The 24,242-nt window shown below is 41.4% G+C and overlaps 1 protein-coding gene across 12 annotated transcripts in view; it reads right to left on the bottom strand.

Annotated features, from left to right (window-relative positions):
• Positions 1-10,267: 10,267 nt before the first annotated feature.
• magi1b (membrane associated guanylate kinase, WW and PDZ domain containing 1b) overlaps positions 10,268-24,242 on the bottom strand; it is a 146,918-nt gene continuing 132,943 nt past the window's right edge. For 7 of the 12 annotated variants that reach the window (XM_032550569.1, XM_032550570.1, XM_032550573.1 and 4 more), the window contains 6 exons: positions 23,508-23,711; positions 19,862-19,955; positions 19,426-19,516; positions 18,560-18,703; positions 16,043-16,181; positions 10,268-12,366 (listed from right to left, as the gene is read on the bottom strand). In XM_032550569.1, coding sequence (XP_032406460.1) covers positions 11,093-12,366; positions 16,043-16,181; positions 18,560-18,703; positions 19,426-19,516; positions 19,862-19,955; positions 23,508-23,711 — 1,946 coding nt within the window. In that variant the 3' untranslated portion in view covers positions 10,268-11,092. Of the gene's footprint in view, positions 12,367-13,396; positions 13,477-13,604; positions 16,182-18,559; positions 18,704-19,425; positions 19,517-19,861; positions 19,956-23,507; positions 23,712-24,242 lie in introns of those variants that run through there. The other 5 variants (XM_032550576.1, XM_032550580.1, XM_032550581.1 and 2 more) reach the window with 3 other exon arrangements.

The raw sequence follows: 24,242 nt of genomic DNA, 5'->3' as shown, positions 1-24,242 counted from the left end.
CTGTGATGTGAAAGATGCAAGTCAGCGGAGATGGCTATTAACACCAGTGGATCAGTTGGTCAGAGAGAACTCTCACTCCTGTTTATTCCTCAAAATTCCATGATAATCCACCAAGCAAGAGGAAAGACCTCAGTAATATGTTTGTGTAAATGTATATGAAACTAGGGCACCATTTTTTTTTTTTTTTGCCGTAAAACTTCCTTTTGAGTCTTTAAAATATTCTATGTCAGCTCCACGGTGCTCCTCAGATCTTATTCATAAACAATAAATATGCATGAAGAAGCTTCAGTATTCAGGAGCGTGTCGGGAGGCTTTAACTCCGTCTGAAGAAAAGAAAACTACATTTTAAGATATAGTGTCTGGCAAAAAAAATAATAATAATTAAAAATTCACGTATGCCAAACCTCAGTTTCATTTTGTCACAATGCAACAGGAAGCTTCAGGATCACTTTTGAAACAATCTGAACAGTGTGGTGTGCTTTTTATGTATTTATTCATTTGTCCACATTTCGCTGCAATTACAGATATAGTTTTTTGAGTCACAGTAACAAATTTTGCTGGACAATAAATTGCAGTAATTATGGCGATAAATGATAATATTGTTGCTTTGAGACCATTTTCAAGTGATCTATTGATAATTCTATAATAATGCATTAAACTGCATTATTGCTCTAAGAGCAATAAGCTTTCATTTTGTAAGGAATTCACAAGACTGGAATTGGAAGATATTTGAAATAAAACACAACAACCAAAAACGATAAATACACCAGAAACACACACACACACACACCCCCACACACCCACACACACACACACACATACCCACGCCAGCGCACAAACAAAGCCATAAATAGATGATTGTAATGTCCTGTAAAAAAAAGAAATAAAAATTGCCCTTCAAAAAATATTAATCATCAGAATAGAAATGACTACGGCCATTTCCATTCATCAATTGATTAATTGCTGATTGCAACAGGCTTAACCACAACAGCGTAATGCTACTGCTACCATGTTTCACCACAGAGATGGTGAGCTCAAATTGTTTGGCGATGTTCGCTTTACTTCATGTACTGCATGTTGACTATAAAGTAAAAAATAAAAACAGAAAGAAATGCTCAATTTTGGTTTCATCCGACCAGATGAATATTTGTCTTTTCCTCTACACGGCATTTCCCAAACAGCAAGTGGAACTTCTTATGGCTTCCTTCGAATAACAGCTTTATTCTTGGACTCTACAATAAAAGTCCAGATTTGTGGAGAGCATCACTATTAGTTATTCTATTGACAGCTTTTTCTACCCGAGTTTCTATCTCTGCAGCTCCTTCAGAGTCAGCATGGGCCTCTTTAAAGAACTATTTCATTAAACTTGCCTAACCTGTCAGTTCTGATGGAAACCGTACTCTCTCAATTTTCCCTGACACTTCCTAAATATTTGCCAATTCATGCTGCTCATTACGTAAAAATCCCAACAGCATATTTTGACATTAGCGATTGTAAAGTGACAAAATGTGGGGAAAAAAAGTCAGCGGATGACTACGTTTGCAATAACTTTGTATGTTTCTTTCTCCATCTTTATTTGTCTTTTTATAAAATGCAGAGGTTTGATGCATACACAGGTTAAGAACGTATTAATAGGATGCATAGCAATAATCTTATGCAACATTAGTTCTAAATCAACCTGCTCAAAAGCAACTTTAACCTCTATAATCTCCAAACTCCAGTCTTGTACAGCAAAAAAAAAAAAAAAAAAAAAAATCAACATTTTTTCACAAAAAAACACTAGAAAGCCATAGCTTGTGGAAGAAGGAAAATGTATACGATGCTTTATTTTTCCAAACATATGACTCAGTTAGGAAACCATCTTACCTCCTTTGGTTTCGGCTCCAAAGTAAAACTCACCGTCTCGTCTTGATTCCTTTGAAGCAACTTCAGAGCATCAATATTTAACCCGACATTGTCAAATCTAAAAAAGGAAACGATGCTGAAGGGAAGGTGGCGCTTTGAAGCATGTTTGCCTGTAGACCTGAGCCGAACATGACTGATTTCCTCTCTGAGTTTGCCGACAACACAATCGCACACCCATACACGCACACACACACACGCACACACACCCCTGCATGCATGTAGCAGTAATTACTGCGCGTTGATTACTAGAGAACTAATGAGATGTGGTAATGTGATGAATAGCTCCGAATGGAAAGTAGCAGAACGATTACGTTGCATATTTCATGCGTTTTGCTCTGTCTGCTCACTTTATTTTCCGCCGACAGGAAAACGGCGCACAGCAACAGCGGAAAGGCCGCAAACAGTTGCATGATGTTGTAGTAAAACAAGCAATAAAACAACAAAGAGAGCTGAATCCATTTAGTTCAGTTTAAAGATTCACGATCACCGATTGTGTTTTTCCACACTAGCTATAGTTTTACTTCACTGGACATAACTTTAATAGCCTTCATCGCTGTAAGACCAGACCTAATGCACACCATCTGCTTCGAGTGGTTCAGGTAAAACACTGACCCCCCCCTTACAGATTTCATTTGGTTTTGTTTTCTGTTCTTTAAGTACATTTTAATGTCATGCAACGATTACCTGGGTAAAAAAAAAAAAAAAAAGAAGAAAAAGAAAACAGTTTTCTAAGGAGGATTTCATTTACTAAGAGTGAAAAGACAAATCCAAACAAGCCTGGCTCTACGTGAAAAAGTATTTGCTCCTATATCTAATATCTGATTGAGCTATGTTGGTGTTAGCTGCCAACAAGTGGCTGGGATGGAGGAATTTTGACCCACTTGGTTTCTGAGTATGAGCACCACAGCGCCTCAATACTTTGACTAGACTAACTCAAACAGTCTCCTTCAGGATTTCCTGGTAAAGAGCAGGATTCACTCTTCAGTTAATTACAGTCAGCCCTGAAACAGCAAAACAGACCCAGACAATCACACTACCATCACTATGTTTGTCTAATAATTTAATAGTTTGTTTTACAAAAGATGTACCAGAGGAAAGATGTACACCTTTCAAAAAGTTCTATTTTTTGCCTGGTCAGGTCTAAAATATATTGGTTTGTATTTGGTAAATGTGTATTTGTGTTCTTTATTTTTTCTTTGGCTAGCTGTTTTAGGCCGTGGAAAACTCTCCAATGGACCCCATTTTTGCACATTCTTTGTGTGTGTGTGTGTGTGTGTGTGTGTTATTATTGGATCATTAACGCTGACCTTAATTAAGCCAAGTGCTTTACATGTTGTTTTGGTTACTTTGTAACCACCTGGGTGAGTCGCAGTGGGCTAATGGAGTAATTTTAGCTGGAAGGCCACTCCTGGGAAGGTTCATCGCCGCTCCTTCGTTCTTTCATCTGTGGATAATGATGGTCTGCGTTTCCCAAAGCCTAAGAAATGGCTTTGTAATGCTTTCCACACTGATAGAGACCAATTCCCGTATTCCTTCTGCAGACTACAGGTAGGTTTCCAGATCTTGAGATACTTCATTTGACAAAGCCCTGCTTTTGTAATTACAGAAAGCTCACATTTTAACAGCCTTTTCCAAAAGGGGCAGATTGGGTAGCTTCTTTTCCTCTTCATAAATAAAATATACTATGGAAACTGCATTTGTATTACCTTTTTCTGATGTTACCCCTTTTTTTTTTAATGATCTAAAATATTTAATTATGGCACCAGAATCAATCTGTAAACCATGAGGGAGAGGACTGGGTAGGGAGGACCAGGATATCACAGCCATCACAACAGCATCTTTATCAACGTTAATTATTGTTGAGATAAAATCTGGTTTTTTTTTTGTTTTTGTTGCAGATTAGCACTGCCGAAGATATCTTTATTGCCACAATGTTGTACTGACCGCCACATCGCATCACGTTGCATCACTAGGTTCTCGGCACGGAGCGAAGCAGGCCATATTATTAAATCTACAGGAAGCTTTAGTGTTTAATGTATTCAAGGGGAGTTAATTGCCATGTACTGTTGGTTTTGATGGTGGCTGACATGCTATAAGAATCTCTACATTGAGATCTGTATCCAACCAGAGTAATTTCCTTTTGTCATAAAACGACGGGGCTTTAACCAGCAGAAGAAAAAGGGTCCAAAAAAAAAAAAATAGACGGGTTTGAAGCACGAGTAACAAAAAACATTGGTTTACGTCAACCTGATGTATCAAGGAGTTCTCACAGGCTTTTACTTTAGACTACAAAATGATACCAAGATTTGTTCAAACTGTTAAAAGCATCTCCAAATATTTTTAAAATTCAAGGCAGGGGCCTCGCCACTAATGACTGTATACAGTGGAGCCGTGGTATTTGCAGGGGGGTTGAATGACTGAAATCCACAAATAGATCAGAGCCCCTCAAAAAGCACTTATAGCTGCTTATTTTAGAAGGTCAAACACCAAATATAGATTGATATGCATTAAGTGGAAACACTACGGCAGAAGGTAACATCCACAATGTTTATTATGGTCGCTTTTGGGGGTACAGCCAATCAGTGACAAGGAAAACGATCTTGTTGGATTTGCTCCTTTGCCAGCCAATAGCACGTCAAGCAGCATTGTGGCTAGACGAGTTTCATCTTCCCAAGCGGCGCTTTCTTACAATTACTTTACATAACTCTAAATTAATAAATAAATGAATGAATGGGTTCACTTTCCGCAAATGTTTTGGAGATATGTTCCGATAGGCCAATCGTGTTGTCAATCAGTACTTCCTGAATGTTTAGGCGACTTTATACTCAGGTTGCTGTTTGGTAGAATCGTGTTCCCCGTTTGGATCAATGTAGCAAACGATTTCATCAACGATTAATCAAGTTATGAAGATCATATTAGACTATTCTGCAAAACAGATAGTTGTTATTTTTAAAAGGAAGGGAAATGGCCAGAACAATCTCTGTCTAAAGTTAATGTGCAATAACTCTGCATACAATTGATGTTTTCAGAGCTTCTACGTCCTGTAGGTCTTCAGTGAAATTTGCAGTGCAACAGGTTTTACATCACTTTATTTGTATTTTTGTCTCTGGGTGGCAAATCTTCACCAGTGGCCTTAATTTCACATGTACAGATTTTTTTTTTTCTGAAGATATCTGAAGATCTGGCTAATGTTTTGTTTTCCAGTAGAAGTAGTACGGCCTTATATGAAGTTTTCAACGAATCGCTTAGCACTGCAGGAGGCCAAGTTGAAATTCTGGCTTGCATTTCTTATGAAACTACAATTATTTAATTCATTTAGAAGAGCTTTCAGAGTTGTTGTTTTTTTTCTAAGACGAGTCACTCTGAGAAACATTTATTTTCTCTTTGACATTCTGTAACATATTGATGCATTCATGCATCAACGGTATGTAGAAATTTATAACGCGCCGACAAAGACTTTATTTACTGCATGACATCATCATCTGCACACTCTCGGGTTTTTTTCTTCTTCTTTTTTTTTTTAAGGTAAAGTAACGTTAGCATATAAACACTGCTGACATTGGACAAGTAACACATTCTCATCATTCTGGCATTTAGCCAACAACTGACATCTCCCACCGTATGAAGCTATTTTTCCAAATAATAAAGCTTTTCTGAAATATATTTCTCAAATTTTTTTAAAAGGGCATTATGGATCGGGAGGCTTCAGAGAAAATAAAACGAAAAGCAAGAAGGCAAAGTTTAATCTGACAAAAGATGAGAGGGTCACCCTGCTCCTAACGCCGTTCTCTCCTGCATGTCTTAGGTCCAAAAAAAGAATAGATTTAACCAAAATATATTATTCATTCAACAGAAACCTGCTCATCAGCCTACATTTCAAATAAGGCATCTTGCACTTGATTAGATCAGCCACACAGTAAACCTAAAGCTTTTCTAAGTCTGACATTATTGTAGTAGCATTGATAAGAAAGAAGAAAAAAAAAAAAACACTTTACAAAATCCCATTTGAACGTTCACAATGCATTCCTCCACTTCACCTCTCAGAGACGGCCATGCACTGTCGAGCATGAGACAGAAGCCGTATTATGACTGTGTGACAGCTGTGGAGAACCGCGACAGGCGGAGAATCTGACTGAAAAGTCATATCGACTTTTTCTTTCTCTTTCTCTGGCCCCGAGCACACCACCAAAAAAAAAAAAAAAAAAAAAAAACGCACTCTTGTTAGTGTTCACATTTATGGATGCTCTCTCCCGTCGTGCTCCGGTCAGCATGAGGATAGAGCTTGTCGCTTCTGCGTTTCCATGGCAATGGCGCAGAGGATCTTATAGGGTCAGAAAAGAGAGCAGCTGGAGCTTGGCTGAAGGGAGGAGGAGGATGGGAACAAAAAAAACCAACAAAAAACAAAACAAAACAAAAAAAAGATAAAGGTTCTTGACCCGGGTTGCTGACAGCCTGCCGGGCCTCAGTCATGTTCTTATTGGATATTTCATTACCGTCTCATCCTCCTGCCCGCCGCTGACATGATAAATTGTCCCCGGGCCCCCGGTTGTTCATCATTTCTTAGGTGGCACGAGCTGTAAGACACAGGGCTGTGTTTTTGCATTCGGCGATGAAAGATGGAGCGCGTCCGGATAAAGAGAGGGAGAGAGATATTTAAAGGGAGAGGAGAGGAGAGGAGAGTGTTTTAGTGCTCCGAAGTGGATTACATCCATTATTTAGGGGCTGCGTGGTTACCGTTCAACGAGAGCGTGGAGAGAGGAAGGGAGCGGGATCCAAACATCGGTGTCCTTGGAATTTGGGTAAAATCTGAACACATCACTAGATGTGGGGATTTTTTTCTTTCTTTCCTTTTTCTTATTATCTCAGACGTTTTTCTCCTGTACGAACTAATTGTGATTATTGAACATTAGCATAAAGCATATGGTTATCTTTAAAAATGTGGAGTTAGAAAACAGCATTTCAGAGGTTTGATTTAAAAGGAGCAGAATGTGTTTAAAGCCCGATTGAACTGCAACAAAACTAGGCCAGATTTTTTTATTTATTTTTTTTTAAATAAAAACCTCTCTCTGATATGATCACGACGCTTTATCTCAGTTTCCTCTTATGAGCAGCACAGATTGCGTCCACAGGGTAATCTGGGATGCAGACTTTTTTTTTGAACATATGGCGTCAGGCACGCAGTAAAGGGAAAAACATTTCAGGAAAAGTGAGCGTATTATGTATGTTACACGCACATACATTTAAAACGACAGAAAGAACAATTTCTTTTCAATACTGATCACGAATTGAGAAAAACAAAAGTGATTCCCCCCCCATCCCACACACACACTTTCCTCACATTGCTTTTGTTTGCAGACAAATACAGCACATTTTCAACGTTATTTGTTGAAGTAATTGTGAAATGAAAGGGACAGAGTACCCGAGTTTCTCTGTGTTTTGGAGAAAATCTGGAAACTTTCGAAGAAAATGTATTGACAAAACTATTCCACGATGCGAAAATGTCATGTTCAATCCAAGATCCCAAAAAAATAAAAGCAAAAAAGGCCCAACGGAAACCTAAGAAGACGTGGTTGACGAAACTTAACTAAGAGAGCATCAACCAGAAATGGCAGCAAATAGATCCATGGTGAATCTGGGGTAGCTGCAAACATCCAGTGCTTGGGTGGGAGAATTTGTTACCGGGGCAACGATTTATTGATTTAGTGTTCAACAAACCCGGAGCTTCCCGAAGGGAAACATTGGAAGTCCTGTTTGTCTCGAGTCGTGCAGGAGACTCAGTGAACGATCAGAGGAGAGCAGAACCAAACTAGTTGGATCAAATGAAAATCCCCATGACTGACTACAAACTAACTCTACACTAGAGATCATTCTGGTGAAGCGCTTGAGCAACAGCCTCATCCTGTAGGGCCACTTTTCCTCGGTTCTTCAGTAGGGAAAGGGAAACTTTTTAAGAGCTGATGACATGAATCCTGGAGGAAAGTTCAGGAGAAAAACTGTTAGAGGCTGCAAAAGATTTGAAACGGAGCTCTAGTGTAAAAAAAAAGAGAAAAAGTAGGAGAAATGTCTTATGTTTTACAGCATGAGAACTTGTGGGATGCTTCTGGAAGGACCGTGACGTTTTCATCATCTCTCCACAGTCAGTCAGCTGGACTGGACATAATCTCAGTCTCCTCCTGAATCCTCTTTCACCCGCTGCAGTCGTGTCCCGAGGATGCAGCTTCCCTTGTTGTTTTTATCCCCATCCTTCGAAATGATAAATCTTTCAGCAAACCGAGTGGATGGGAGGAAGTCGGGAGGAAAGGCCGGTATGAAAGTGAGGAGTGAGGCAGAGTAAATCAGAACAAGCTGGCCTGTCCAGGCTTTGATGTGAAAGGATGGAAGATTTCTAAGCTTTTCCAAAAACCTCCATTTGACTGTCCTTGCAGCCGTTTTCTTTCGGTTCCCTAAAAGTAATGAGCTCCCAACACGTTTAACCAATTTCCTCCAATGTTTCCAAAGCAACAAGAACATTTTTTTCCCCCATCCTTTCATTCGTGAGACATGATCCGAGTCAGGATCAAGTGTTTTCTACTAACAGGCTTAAAAATGTTTAAATCAAATCATTCAACATTCTAGTCTTTCGCGTTCCCTCAGTTGAACCAAATCTATTTAGTTCCTAAACATGTACATGACAAGATATACTGAGAGAAAACTACAAGACGTAAAGTCTCCACACATTTGACCCTTTTCTTGCATTAATTGTAATAAAGAATACATTAGGCAAAGACATGTTCCTCACATCTTTGCCTTTTCTCTACTCCCATCTCTTTGATCCCTCATTCAGCTCATTTCCTTCCCTATTCACATCTCACTGAGAACATAATCTGCTTGCTGAACCACAATTCAGAAAGGAATCACTAGTGAATTCATCGACGTTCAAAAATTTATCAGCTCAAGTAACAAACCAAAGACGGGCTTGCAAACTGGAACTTTTTCTTTCTGAGCATCCACATATCAGATGTTTTGCTTTTCATGACTTCCATCAGGGTGCAAACTCTCATGGTTCCTTAGCAACTTGGCCATCAGCAGCCCCACTATCGCTTTTGACACAGTCAAAGGTTTTTGACTTGGGTATTTGCTTCATTATTCTGCCAGCCGGTCCCAACACAAAACACACTTCTGAATTATGAAATAAAAAGGACACCAACCGTAACAATCGAACTTAATCGCAAGACCACGGCTACTTCTGCTTACAAGGACACAACAGTCACAGTAATGTTCAAAATCTCATGTGAAACACAGCAACTGATGCATGGCGCCCACTTTGACAACTGGTGAATCAGTTTTATACAAACATAAAATCTAAATCTAAATTTTAACAGCTTTTATTTAATTGACGTTGCAAAAATGTTTTACATTTAAGGTTCAAATAAAATATGTAAATTTACTTTTTATTTAGTTTTTGTAACAATAAATCTCGTACTGTCGGAGAACCTGTTTTTCCCACTTAATATTTACAAAGAAAAAAGCATGTGTGGGTATTGCCAATTCGTCAATACCCATCTTTTTTTTTTTCCACATCGCTTGTTGGATTTTATTATCGACGTCTAAAAAAAAAAAAGCAATTTTGGTAATTCATCAACTTATTAATGGGGCCTGAAGTAGAGTGCGGGAGGTTTGTACACAACCACAACAAGCGGGTAGCTCTGCCTTTATTCTGGTCACAGGCTCGTAACAGACTGCTGTGGAATTCCATTTTTCAACCGGCATTTGGAACGATCCAGTCATTGTGGTCGCGTTGTTTAGTCTGTCGCGAAAGCACATCCGTGCTAACTTCACAAAAGCTCATTTCGGGGTTCCATCTTCCCCACTGACAAAATTCCAGAGGTAAACTCGGCTCTCTTTGGTCATTAAGAGAAGAAATGGGTGCGCATTGGAGACGCCACCATCACAGTGTCTCCACCAAAAGCTGTTGGCATCGGCAAAGAGGAATTAGGACGTTTTTCCTCTGTTACTCAAACCCCAGAAACATTTGATTACAAATGTGGCAGCATTCAAGCAGAAATAAACAGACGTTCCAATGGTTTGACAGTTACTGCCAGGAAACATTGTGGCAACAAACATACAAATGTTATTACCGTTTGGGATAAGTTTATAAAAGTATATTCTGAGAATATACTGAGGTCTATACATTTGTATTTGCTCGCACTAGCTGCCCAGCTGTTGGCAAACTATGTAGAGTTACACGACTGCATTATCGACACCCACACACATTTCAAACAGCTTTTGAAAAGTGCTCATACTGAGCCCTTCAGCAAGAAAAGTTTGTGTAATATTAGTTTGATATATAATAGCAAACAAAGGAGCAACAGCCTGACACGAGTTTATTTGTTGAATATATTATTTTATTTTAACATCATCGTCGTCATAGTTTAACTTTTAATTTTCCCCTCGTTCATTTAAAATGATCACCTCTGAATGTACACATACTGCAAACTGTCAAAAATATACAAACAAATGCAGGCTTGTGCTATAGTCTGGTCAAATGTTTTAAAAAACAGTGGCACTGGAAGGAGAGACAGAGAGAGAGAGAGAGACAGAGAGAGAAAGAGAGACCAAAGGTAGGAGAGACGTAGAGAAAGAGAGAGAGAAAAAAAAAGGAGACACTGAAACCGGTAAAGACATGCACAGCATCGTTAGGAGCACCGGCAGCGGTGATCCAGGCGCGCGGCACTTCCATGGGATCCTCATGGAAAAGTACGTACATTTCATCGTCTGACAGTGGGCCGCAAAATGCCCGCCACATATTGGATCAAAAACAAAATGCTGCTTGTTAATGGAACTCTTAGGCACATCATTGTTTTTTTTTGTTTGTTTTTTTTTCTTCAGATTTTATATTTTCTGGAAAAAGTTTTGTAAATGTAGAATGCTTCAACAAAAAGAAAAAAGGGAAAGAAAAACATACAGTTAAAAAAAAAGAAGAAAAAACAGCTTTCAAAAGTCATTTTGGAATCACTTTTGTTAGTAACTCAACACCGTTACATAATTTGTGTGTGAATGCATATGTAGTTAACGTGTGTGTGTGTGAAGGTTTTTTTATATGTGAGCACGTGAACACAAGTTGGTGCATTCCTGTAGAACCGATAATGGAGGCGAGTACTTGAGGTGTTGTGTGGGTGGTATCTATGATTGGCTGACAGCTGACCAATCAGATGCTCAGGTCTTTGGGATTATCCTTGTAGGTCTTCTTAGGCTCAGGGATCACGGGCTGGGGTGGGAGACTGCTGTTGGTCTTCAGCGTGCTGTAGTAATCTCTCAACGTAGAGGCAATAAAATAGTCGTCGTCTTCTTCATCTTCAGAGTCGTCCCTCCTGGGCGGGGAGATGGCACGTTCCAGGCTGCGAGCTCTGTACCGCGGTTCAGGGGTGACACCTCTACTGGCAAAGCGCCCATCCCTCTCCAGCATCTCAGGTGTACGCCCTCTCAACAGGGAACTGTACTTCTGGTAGGATGAATCCAAGTCGGGGGTTCGGACTCTGGGCAGGGTGATTTCTCTGTAGTCACGGGATGCAAAGTCCTTCAGCAGTCTGTCTCCCCTGTAGGCCCTCTCCATGGAGGAGGTTCTCATCAGAGGGCTATCCCGTCTGTAGAGACGATCTTCTCTCCGAAGTGGTGGGAGTGAAAGAGCGGGCTCTCTGTTCAGGCGGTCTAGAGCTGGCGAGTCTTCAAAAGGGAATCTTGGTTCAGGAATATCGGACATTGCGGCTTCATCTGCCATCGGCTTCTCGTTGTGTCTCTCAGGGGTGTCATAACGGTAGGGGTCTGAGGAGCGTTGGCGATGTCTGGTTGGCGAGTGGTACCTGGGTGGGGGCCTGTGGCCGTAAGGTGAGCGTCGTGGAGAGTGGTGGTGAGAGCGATGGTGAGAGAGGTTCGGTGAGCGATATGGGGAGCGTCGAGGAGAGTGGTGGCGGTGGTTTGATGAAGAATGTTGACCGTGACGGCGTTCTGGAGAGCGGCCTCTGCGGTGGCCTCTATCGCGGCTTTCCAGGGTGTTGTCTGCACTGCGTGAGCGGCTGTGCCCCTTATGAGGCGAGCGGTGGCGGCTTCGGTGCCGATGGCCATCTTTTTCCTTGTCGTCCTTCTTCTTTAACAGCTTAGGCCCATTCCTCCCTGTGGACTTCTTCGCCTTGGATTTGCTGGGAGAGTGGTGACGGTGATGAGAACGATGGTGCCTGCCAGTGCCATGGTTGCCAGTGCCATGGTTGCCAGTACCATGGTTGCCAGTGCCATGGTTGCCAGTACCATGGTTGCCAGTGCCATTGGTGCGGCGGCTCGGCTCCGTCTTGCTCCGGGAATGTGGTGGGGTTACTGGTGGGAAGCTGGACTCTGACGGTGCATTAGTTAGGGGCAGGGAACTCACTTCCGGAGCGTTTTGTATCCCTGTGACTGCGTCGACGGTGCTGATGTCGTTGGGGCTGCCGTCTGCAACAGAGTTTGACACACAGATGAGGCTAGAATGACCAAACATGGAACTACACACCAAGCGACTCTGCAGACTTTTGACACCGATCATGCTGATCGACTCAGACGTAAAGCTGAGAACAAATCCAATGAAAGCCAATCTGATGTTAAGCAAATGTTAGATGGCACAGCAGCAGCCAATGACAATGGTAAGGCAAAAGAAAAGCCATTGTGGAAAAGCAGCCATTGAATCCAAAAGATTTGTTACCAACAACAAACCTGCTCCTTGGTCTACGTAGGGTCACGTCTCTGAAGTGGAAAGGGTGTTGGCTCTTCAGGTTCTTACGTCTCAGTTGCTATTGAACCTACTCACTTAATTTCTCCTACAGTTTCATACACTGCAACAGTTCCCAGGAAATTTATATCCTCAAAGTTTAAAAACAACACAGTGGTTATTTACTGGCCGAAGAGTAAATCTTTGTATTATAGTTGTGCAAGCGAACACATCTATATTTTACTTCTTTTAGTTTCTCCCATTAGACATCACCACGGCCCCCGTCCTCCATATATGCTCCTTCCCTACATCCATGAACCTTTTCTCCTGCATTTCTTTTTAATAATTTTTTTTTTGCTATTGAGTCCAGACCAGAAAGCAACCAGCATTTTTTTTTGTGTACATATAATCTATTGGCAGTCTAACTCTCTCTTTCTCTAATGTGCCAACACATAAATCAGACAAATAAATACCACTGCAGCAAAAATTGAGCATAAGGAGTTGGAATCTTCCGTAGTTCACACACAAGAGAGCCTTTCTAGGATAAAAAAAAAGAACTAAAGATAAACAAACTCTTTACACTTAGATTTCCAGATTTTACAAACGTATGCATGGGTTACTTTAGTCGAGAGCTGAGCAGCGGCATTTAGGTGGACGGTTGTATATGCATGGAGCAGAGCGCGGGCATGAGGTGATCAGAGGCCACAGCACACACACATCAGGATGAAGAGAGACGGAGGAGAACCCAGATGACAGAGGAGGAGGACAGCTACAAACCGTGGTCTGATTTTGGAGGACAGAGGCCTCCCCCATCTTGTCATTTCTCACACTTGCGGTGAGATGGGGAGCGGCCATCCCTGAAGGAAGACAAGAGCCCAGGGCAACACAGAGAGAGGAGAGCATACACAAAAACAGAAAAAAAAACAAAGAACACAGAAGTTTAGATTGCTTGGAGCCAACTGGAAGAAAGACAAGGGAGAGTTACTGATTGTGTTGATTCTTATTGGAAAAAAGAGTGTTTATTTGATCATTCAGAGTAAAGAGACAGTCCAGGAAGTTACCCAAACCCTTCAGTGAAAGCCACTAGTTACACAGAACAGTGACACCCCACCCCCCAATCACCCAAACACACACGCCCACACCCCTACACACACACACACACACACACACACGCGCGCGCAAACATGTACATGTTGACAAAGCAGCAGCAGAAAAAAAAATAAGTCTCAGAAATCAAAAAGAAGAAACACTGGCAAGACTGTCGAAAAGGTCGAGTCAACTTAAAAAATAAAAAAATTAAAAAAATACAAACGATGATCAAAAATATACAAAGTTCACATGACACCATATCGGTGCAGATCTGAAAACCGCAAATAAACGTCCACAAGCAAATGCTTCTCCACTCAAAAAAAACAAACAAAAAAAAGAAAACAAAGCAAGACAATGAAAAATGTTCATGACTTGACTATCAATCAATCCAAACTTGTCAATACAATAACAATACAAAAAGAAATGTTCCATAAATATTATGGAAAAATCGACAATATAGGGGGCAAAAAACTTCAAATGTACACTCTTGACAAGTTCATGCAGTAATAAACTTTTCTTCTTTTTTTTTCTCCATTTATATGTGGCTTTGATTCATGGCTCTGTACAATGAACAAAAATACTCGTAAAAATGTCTCTATTCGTTTCATCGCTGTACAAAAGCTTTATATAAGCGCCATGGTCTCATTTTCTGTTTGCACGGGGGGGGGACGTGTGGCGTTGGGTGTTTTAATCTTCACAGCATTTTAATGACATCAACATTGACAATGGGTGCAACGGAAAGAAAAAAAATAAATAAATCCATGGATGAATGAGTAATGTCGAGCACACTGTAGCAGAATTTTGGCTTGGACACAGAAAATCAAAGAGTATAAAGGCATCTCGATAAATGAGATCATCGTCAAAGCGTGAATTTATTTCAGTAACTAAATACAAAAAGTCAAACTGGGTTCAACGATGATTCATTACAGACAGTTTGATACGTTTCAAGTGTTTGTTTTTATATACTTTGATGAATATGGCAAACAGCTGGCAGAAATCCTAAATTTAGTTTCTCAGACAAATAGACTGATGTTGTCTTAAGCCACTCATGATCAAGACTTTAATTTTGCTTTGGGATTAGGAAGGATTGTCGAACAGGACTGAGCTGAGAAAACAGCAGAGTTGTCTTAACTGGGCAAAGGAGAAAAAGGGGACTGCAGTGCATAGGTCCAAGTCCTCAGTTCAGAAAAAATGTTACCTTTTTTTGGAGCTTGAAAGAGAAAATGGAGGAAAAGTGGACAGACTCGGGGTCCAGTGTGAAGTTTTCACAGTCAGTTATGTTTCAGGGAGACTTGCCGTCTGTTGACGTTGGCCCCCCAACTTTTCTACAAGTCGAAACTCCCCCAGGACATCTTAGAGCTTTTGCTGCTTCTCTTTTTCCAGCAAACGCTTTATATATATTTTCCAGCAGGACTTGGCAACTGACCCACAGCAAAAAGTACCAATACCTGCCTTAATGATCATGGTATCACTGGACAACAAACACGATAGAGAATCAATGGAGTTTAGGTCCGGAAGAGAGTGATACCCATACATCACTTGAAATATATAACTTTGAGTGTAATGAATCCATGTAGAATTTAATTACTGAAATAAGTCAACGTTTTAATGCTAATTCAGTTCATTAGATGTTCTTATATTAGGCTCCCTCTTCTTTTTTTTTTTTAACACAGTTCTCACTTAAAACCTTAAGGAGTTCAGTAGCTTACATTCACCTCCAATAAATATCATAAATATGTTTGTGTCACAATGAGGCCAAAGCTGTGAGATGTCCCACCTTTTGTAGGAAAGCAAAGAGTCAAGTTTTTTTCCTTTTTAATGCTGAACTGGTGTTTAACAATGAGCTACAGCAACATATGTCACTTCTTCCTAAAAAAAACAAAACTTGTTTTCCTATTCGGGTGGGGGGGGCCCTGTAAACAGTTTTTTTTTTACTATATATGTTGCACTGAAATTAGGCCCACCACCATTCTGTAAAGTCCCGACAGAGTGCTTTAGCTGAGCGGCCAGAAGGTGAAAAGTGACAGCGGGATGACATGGAAACTGAGAGCAGGCGACAGTAGGAGGGGCCAACGACACCCGAAGGAGCAATCTCTAAGCTCCTCCCCTTCGCCCCCAACGCCCAGAATCCAAAAGCACAGGAGTGACCTTCACCACAGAAAGACTTGAAAGCCAAGCAAACCCTCCTTCATGTCCCTGGTGTTTCTACGCCAGGAAGGGGCGAAGGGGTCCCCGACGTGCGATTCAGTTCTTTGCCAACTTCAAACCCCACCACCGTCCGAGCTCAGGGTGTGAAGATGGGGGAGAAGGGAATGTTTTCGTAGATTGACCCACCATATTCAGGCACGGAGCCGTCGCCCCTCTTGAGCACCAGATGGACGCGTCGGCCTCCGTTCTTGATGAGCTCGATGGCCCGCGCGTGCTTCATGCCTTTGGTGCTCTCGCCGTTGATCTCCAGGATTTCATCTCCGACCTGGAGGGAGAGGCGCAAGGCCACAAGGACGGGGTGGGAGGGGAGAGGAAACAGTAAAAAAGAGAGGCAGAGTGACAGGTGAGGTAGGGAGGAGGCAGAAAAAAAAACAAAGCAAAACAAGAGGAAACAGCAGAGGGGGGAAACAAATGGCAGGACGGAAGGACGGAAGGACGAAGACGTAAAGCGGGACGGTACGGAGAGACGTGACGTCGGAAAAAAACAGAAGGGAAGGTTGGACGGGTCGACAAGAAATTACAGTTTAAAATCTGATTGATAAGGATGAACTGAAGCAGCTTTTCCTGCTTTTCCTCAACCGTTTTGCAGAGAGCAAATCAGAGAGCAGCGACTGTGACGCTGAGAGAGACAGACAGGAGGGAAAACAGGAAGAAGGAAGAAACACTTTTGGCTTCCTTGAATCCCCTCCTCAGGTTAAGCTGTCAGAGCCGTCTGCACCAGGGGAATACTGCTTTGGCAGGGAGTAGATCTCTGTCTGACACGTCTCTCTGCCTCATAGAGCTGCTGCTATTAATAATTCCTCTAAATAACCTGAACTCGTGCAAGCTGTAGGATTCAGACATGCATGTACAAATAATCAGATTACACCAACTTACTTTCCTAACTGAGCAAAATAAAAACTAATAACTTCTTCCAAGGTGTCTCGCATGTAAACGCATTGGGAGAGCATTAGAAAGACATTTGTGGATTATTTTTTTGGGATTAACTGATTAAGAAGTGGATCGTAAAAGTTGAACAACACTAGGTTTTTGTACACAATTTGAACCAGGTGAAGCTAAAACTATGTCAACTTGAAGAGTTTTGGGTAGAACATATTTACAAAAGTTTTTTGTTGTTTTTTTTTTTACCTTACATGCAAAATGTAAAATTTCTTTTGACAGTTTTGGCTTATGTACTGCTCTAAATGTGTTGCTCTTCCAGCCAATTGCCTTTTTTTCAGCTCATATACTTCAGTAAATGATTCATTGGTTACTAAATTAGTTGATGATTATTTGAATAACCGAATCATCACGATTAATCTGATTAATTGTTTCAGCCCTAAACTGAATGTCAATTTATGAAAAAAAAATCTCTGTAGGTTAAAATAGCAACAACTAAATGTGATAAATGATGTTGTTATAACTGTAAAAATCAAAGACGTTATAATATTTCAGCAGCAGGAAGATTAAGCGGCTAAGCTTAGATTAAGGTAAATAAAAGACTTTTACCTTTTATTCTAGGTAAAAGTCATGGTAAATATTTTTCTCTGTGCATAAATTCGAACCATAGCATTTTCTAATCAAGGTAATTCAACCACGAAAGCCTCATTGCGCACCCATTCCCACATTCAGTGAATCATTTTGCTTCAATGAGCCACTAGGTGACCGTTTATATTTACTGAAGCATAGTTGGCAGTAATTGTGGGATACCTCCCACAGTGTCAGCCCTTACGATGGATAGCATTAGGCTGATGGCTGTACAGTCTCTGAGGCAGACTAAAGAGTCAGCTGTTTTAGACGGCACCTTAACAAAGCAGCTGAATCGGGATGCGAGATCTCTGAGATCTCCTGCAAAAAGAAAATAAAAAAAAAAACCAAGCACGTCTAATCGGATTATATAAACAGAGATGCTATCATCAGGTTTAATTAAATATCCTTGATTCTTTTTATTAAATAAGCCGTTTAGATCACTACATCACTGTCACACAGAAAGGAAGCAAATTTCCTCAGCTTACTCCTCCAGAGATGCTTTTAAGACAATTAAATTGAAACTCTGAGCTGTGGCAGAATTGAGAAGAGACGGGGAGGTAAGAGCTAGTAAGACAACATGCAGACCTGCAGTGGAACAGTGGAGCTCGCAAAAACTCTCCGGGGAACTCGTGTTGTGGTTTCACACTGAAACGTGGTTCAGCTCTGCTCCAGTTAAAGTGAAACGCTGCCATCGCTGCAGCACAGCCGAATACAACCCGTTAGTTACAAAGTGAAGTCATCCGTTACGCAATCTCATTTTTAGAAGACAATACAGCCCATCAGTAACGGGATCCATTTATCGCCTGCTTGTTCGGTGGGAGACGAGCCCGAGCATCAGAGGGCATCTCAGCTATCCTCAAGAAAAGCGGACTCACATTTCAGAAGACGACTTCACAATTCATAGGAGACACAACTCAGACAAACAAAGGTTGTAGGAGGAGGGAGAAGAGCAGTAAAACTTTAAATACTCTCTGTCTTTAATCTTTAATGTCAACTGTTGTCATCACAGGGACAAACAAACAAAAAAAGAAGCCAAGCCAGCTTCCTGTTGCCAAGCATTTCTACTTAATAGATCTTTACAAACTTTAATTTAAACGTGTAGATCTGGAGCTTGTGCGGTTTACGTGTGCGTACCTTCATTTTCCCGTTGCGGACTGCGGCTCCTTCCTCGGCAAGCCTCAGCACGTACAGGTCCATGTTGTACTCTCTTCCTCCCCGCAGGCTGAAGCCGAAGCCTTTGCTGTCTCTATCCAGGTCCACCGAGTAGAACTCAGAGTCCTGGACGGAGGCGCGCAGACACACACACACAAAACAACAGACAGATGCACAGAGACGGATGTGTTAGCATCAAGGTCATACGTGCGATTCGATTAAAGTGTGCGGTTTTTGTGCGCCCTTTAAAGCCGTCTCTAATTTCAGGAGCGGGGGGGACAAATGCCACCTCCAGGAAAGGCACACTCGCATCGCGTGCGCGTGTTTCCATGTATGTGTATGCATATGGTCAGGTGTAAGGATGCTGAATTATTGATGCTTTGGGCTCTAGGCAATAGAGAGACAGACTGGGCAGCACAAGGACAGGCAGACAGTCTCTGCAGCTTTGTCTCCATGCCCTCCTAATCTCCTCTGCAGAGCGATCAATGTTATCTAGGAGAGCCATCTCCTCAACACCAGATTAATTCAGCGGCGAACACAATGGACTGAGGAGGTACTTTGAAAGTAAACAGGCTTTCCTTAATGCACGGACTCTGGCCGACAGCAGCCGGCGATCGCAAGAAGATAAATAAGTAAAAATGTACACCGTTCGTCCTTGGGAAGGTGGGTGTGCGTGTGTGTGTGTGTGAGCTGAAGCGTGGAGCTTGGATGTGTGTTTTGTGTGGCCTAACAGCTTGAATAGATGGGTGAGGAGACAACGGGGAAGTGGTTAGAAGTGGTGAGTGCTTGATGGAGACATGGAATGGATGAATGGACAGGTGAATGACTGGTGTGTGTTTTTTACTTACCTGAGTTGAGTCTGGCTGGATGGGGGGCTGCAGAGGAGGGTTTGGAGGGGTATTAAACTCATAAGATTCCTGTTTTGGTTTGGTGTTGGTCCTGAAAAAAAAAAGATACTCATTTAAATGAAAGAATTTAATAACAAAAGACTTTTGTCAAACTGTGTCCGTTTTAGAAATCTTGCTTTTTTAATATATGATAGTCCGGTAAACTCAGACAGTTGGGGACTAAAATGGTAACATTTGCTACATTTTCAGCTGGGGCGGTTCGCTTTCACACTGCACCGTGTCAAACAATCCAAATGCTTTCGAAAACCTGTTTTCAATCAATTTGCAGTTCATTCTAGGGAAACGAAATGCAAATTGATTAAAGCGGACTAAACAGAGCTGAATGTTAAGAGCTTCTCCGATCAATTCAAAGTTCATTTCAAAGAGCGCTGCTCACCTGGCCTCAGGTGCCGCCTGTTGCTGAGGTGTGTGAGTGGTGGTTATGGTGGCAATCTTCTCAGCGTTGGTCAACAAAGACGCATTTGATGACTCTGTGGGGAAAAAGGCAGAAAGACGAATGACATTACCATTCATTAAACAGCACATGGACAAGGAGAGGATGGTGCCACCACACCAGATGGACAAGCAAATAAAAAAAATATATATATATATATATTTTAAAAAATCAATGTGAAATAACCAGGGTTTCTTTAAATGTTTACTTTTCAAACTCCATGTTTTTTTGGGGGGAGGGTTTTTCACATTAGCAGAATCAGGACTTGAAATGAAATAAAATGCTTCTGCAAAAAAGTGTTTGCAGAAGCTATTTCTGTTGAGGAAAAGTTTTAAATATAAAGCCTGAATGACTGGATGGAAACTCTTTGAATTATGAGTTACAACAACATTTAATTTCCCTTTGGGATCAATAAAGTATTTTGGAATCGAATTTCAATCGAATTGGTTCCTTGGTGTCTCAGCCGTCTCTGCTCCACATGACTGCGTTGCCTCCTCAGCTTCCCACCAAGCCTGCATGCGAACTCTAGATTTCCTAAGACTCCCCTCTCTCTCTTCAGGGAACATAAAACCTTCTACATACGTTTGCTGTTTCCTGATTTAGCATAAATCCATAATTTACGGTATTTGCATAATAACCGAGGCCTATCCGTTGTTCCAGGAGACTGTGATGGATTAAATCAATTTTTCACACTGGAAACATTTTCTTTCTTTTTTCTCAGATTTGCGCACTCATGGCCATTCAGCAGCTGTCAGCTCCAAAACATTATCTGACCCACAGAAAGCCCTGTGGTTCCACCTCCAGCTTCTTCGGACACTCAGAAAACATCCGGGAGACGAGCATAAGACAGCAAGTTTTGGGCCGTCGATCATTGTGTCAAAGCACTCGTCGCTTTTCATTTCCACATGAAAGGCGCGCATTTCGTTTTGGGCCGGAACCGACGGTTTGACACAAAAGCTCCTGGTTATTTTCCGGGATCTCTGCAGCAACGGAATCAGATTTTGGTTTTATTACAAAGCAACAAAAACATTACTGCTGCATTTAGAAAGCTTTATTCACTTTCTAGGTTTTCTTTTCTTTTTTTACTTAACCTTTTTAGTTACCCGATGAGTGGCAAACATTAGCAATCAGACAGAAGATTGGGCAGGATGAGTTTGGGTTTCCGACTGGATGTCGGCTTTTACAGCTTTATAATTGTCCTCATAAAAATCTAGTCAACCCTCCATCTGCTCATTTGCAAAACATGCACCATAACGCTTCACGATCTTTCTATTTATCTCTCCCCCCCTAAATGTTTCCTGTTAGTCTTTCCAATCTGTTGGTGAATCACTACCGTTTATTACCTTTAATGCACAGAAGAGTTGAATCATTTCTTTCATTTGCCTCTCAGTCGATCAGAATACCCTCGAGACCAAAATTAAAATAAAAAACAGTGCAACAGACAAAAGCATTTACACTTTTACCACAAAGCATCGCACTACAACCACAAAGTTCATTATATTTATTTTCTTAAAAATACAAAGTAGTTTCAACTTTGGGTAGCAGGGAGTTGAATGCTCGGATGAAAACTTAAGAGTCAGCAAGTGACTTAAAACTAAAAGCCTGAACATGTAGCCAGTGCTGCAATATTCATTTGTTAGAATGGTCTAGTCCACAGGTGTCAAACTCCAGTCCTCAAGGGCCGCTGTCCTGCAGTTTTTAGATGTGCCACAGGTACAAAACACTGGAATGAAATGTCTTAATTACCTCCTCCTTGTGTAGATCAGTTCTCCAGAGCCTTGATAATGACCTAATTATTCTATTCAGGTGTGGTGCAGCAGAGGCACATCTAAAAGTTGAAGCCACTGGCCCTTGAGGATTGGAGTTTGACACCCCTGGTCTAGTGAAAGTCCAGACCTAAATCCAATCAAGAATGTGTGTCCCAGACTAATCAGACTAAGCTGGAGGTATTTTGCACAGAAGAAAAGGTAAAAATATTGTCCCAGAACTGGAAAGCTTGTTGATGCTGTTGTGAAAATGAAACGTGTTTCTACAAAGTATTGACTCAGGCCGGTTGAATGGAAGTACTGGACACACCTTTCAGCTTTGCTACAATCGATACAATGGTTAAAGAGGCGTTAAAATGCTTTTTATCTTACAAACTGTGCAATAAAATGTTACAAAAATATATCTGCTTTCTGCTGCACACCGCCATGAAGTAACATCTCCATTTCCAACTTTTGCTGCGAAGCTTCAAAGCAACATCTATCACAAAACTCCATCCCCACGTTCACGCTGGAGCAACGAGGGCAGAACCTTGCGAGAAGCTCTTCCTGCCGTACTCGCGTCGTAAACGTTATAGATCCACATGGAGACACGCAACCGTTCGTAAACAGCAGTGGAAGAAATTCGCACTTAGAAGCCGACTTTTACAGAGAACCTGCAGTCTTCCCCTAACAACTGTCTCCATGTCAGACAGCGTCTGGTTGACACATGCTCACGAACACAAACAGGAAGTTTCATGTAGAGCACATCTGGTTATTTCTCCCCAGTGTTTTCTCCAAAGCTTTGTACGTCTGTTTGCCAGAGCAGTTTTGCCTCGCTGTTCTCGTAAGCTGCTCTGGACGGAAACAGAAGACGACGAAAGCCCTCTTCATTCATGAAGTGAGCTTGACGTCAGCGATGCGGACAAACAGCTCAAATCTCCACCAGTGAGCGGGTTGGTGGCGAGCATCGCCTTCCTCACGCTCGCACAAACTATTAAAAAGCATTTATGAGGAAGCCATGGTGATTTTTAAGCATAGAACAACACGAAAGATGCACAAAGCTTTTTAATTTAAAGTCGAAAAGACAGATTCGACACACTTGCGTACACAGAAGGAAGTTCTAGATCGTTCTCTGCTTCTCTCTTGCACACAAACAAACAAAGAGACAACTAAATTACTCGTGCATGCTCTGAAAGCGGGGGGCATGCCAAAGGCAAAAAACGCAACGGCTGGGAAGATTCCTAAATAACCCCAAAGAAGCTGTTCTGTCAACACCGCGGGGGCGCTTCGCTCACTTTAAAACGCAGAGAAACTTCAGCTCCATATTGCACAGGGATAACGTTGCAACTCCTCAAAGTGTAGATTAAGAAAAGAACAGCTTCTCAAATCTAATGTGACATTAAAAGTTTTAATAAGATTTAATTTATGAGTTGGTAAACTTGTAATACGTAAAGCTAAAAAAAGGCTAAATCTGTACTCAGCTTGGTTTGACCTACTAAATCTTTATGCCTTTTATCAGGTGTATAAAAATATCTAGTTTCAACTGTAAATACTGCTTTTCAAATTTAGGCTTTTAATTAAACGTTCAGTTGTACAAAATGGTGCGGATTCAAGGGGTGTAAATAAATATCAAGCTTTTTCCAAACCTTGAAAAACTCCTCGTTGAAAATTTGAGCATTTTCTTGGTCATTCATTCTTCAATCAATCGTCCGTACAAACCCTGGATAATCCAAACCTCTTGGAAGAGAACCTTTTAGCGCCGCGTTTCTTGACAAACGACAAAGCCGCTTCAAGATGTCAAAGGCGAGCTTGAAAACTAACCACAGCCGCCGTCGTCCACTTACCATCTCCGGGAATGATTCGCAGTGTGACGGTGTTCCCGGCCTCCTTGATGAGGTTGACGATGTCAGAGTGGGACTTGTTGGTGATCGAGTTCCCGTTCACGGCCAGGATGCGGTCGCCGACCTTCAGCTTCCCACAGCGGTCCGCCGGGCTCCCCTCGATGATGCGGCCTATTTTGTGAGGCATGGCCACACATGCATTTCCAGCTTTGGTCAACCATTGTCATGTTGGGATATGTGATTCAATGCGAGGGCGTGTGTGTGTTTGTGTGTTTAGAGAGATGGGAAAAGAAGGGAAAAGGGGGGAAAGGAGCAGAGAAAAGAGGATCAACAGAGTTGAGGGTTAATTTACCAGCAGCCCCAAAGCAAGCAAAGCCAAAGTCACTGAGAGAAGAAGAGAGGATTATCCCGTCAGGATTATATGCAAAGAACACTAATCTGTTCTATGAAGAAATCAGAATGTACCTGCATAGTACTTTTGATCAGTACTATTTTTTAATGATTAATCCAGAGTTAAGTTTTCTAGATTTAAGACTGTATTTATCTCATTCAATGTTTTGTCCAACATGTGATGTTGGCTTATTTAAATTTGGGTTTAATATCAGTCAGTTTTAAGTGTTAAAAGCTCCAAAAATGAAAAATAAAACCTATTTCATCACCCGAGGAGCAGCATTCCATGGCAGACATGAGACTGATTAAAGGTGCATTTGTCGTTGTCTCGTCTTCAAAAAGAAGATG

This window comes from Xiphophorus hellerii, chromosome 20, assembly GCF_003331165.1.
Source record: "Xiphophorus hellerii strain 12219 chromosome 20, Xiphophorus_hellerii-4.1, whole genome shotgun sequence".
Lineage (NCBI taxonomy): Eukaryota > Metazoa > Chordata > Actinopteri > Cyprinodontiformes > Poeciliidae > Xiphophorus > Xiphophorus hellerii.
Note: the sequence above shows the minus strand (reverse complement) of the source record. Positions and strands in the feature narration are given on the sequence as shown.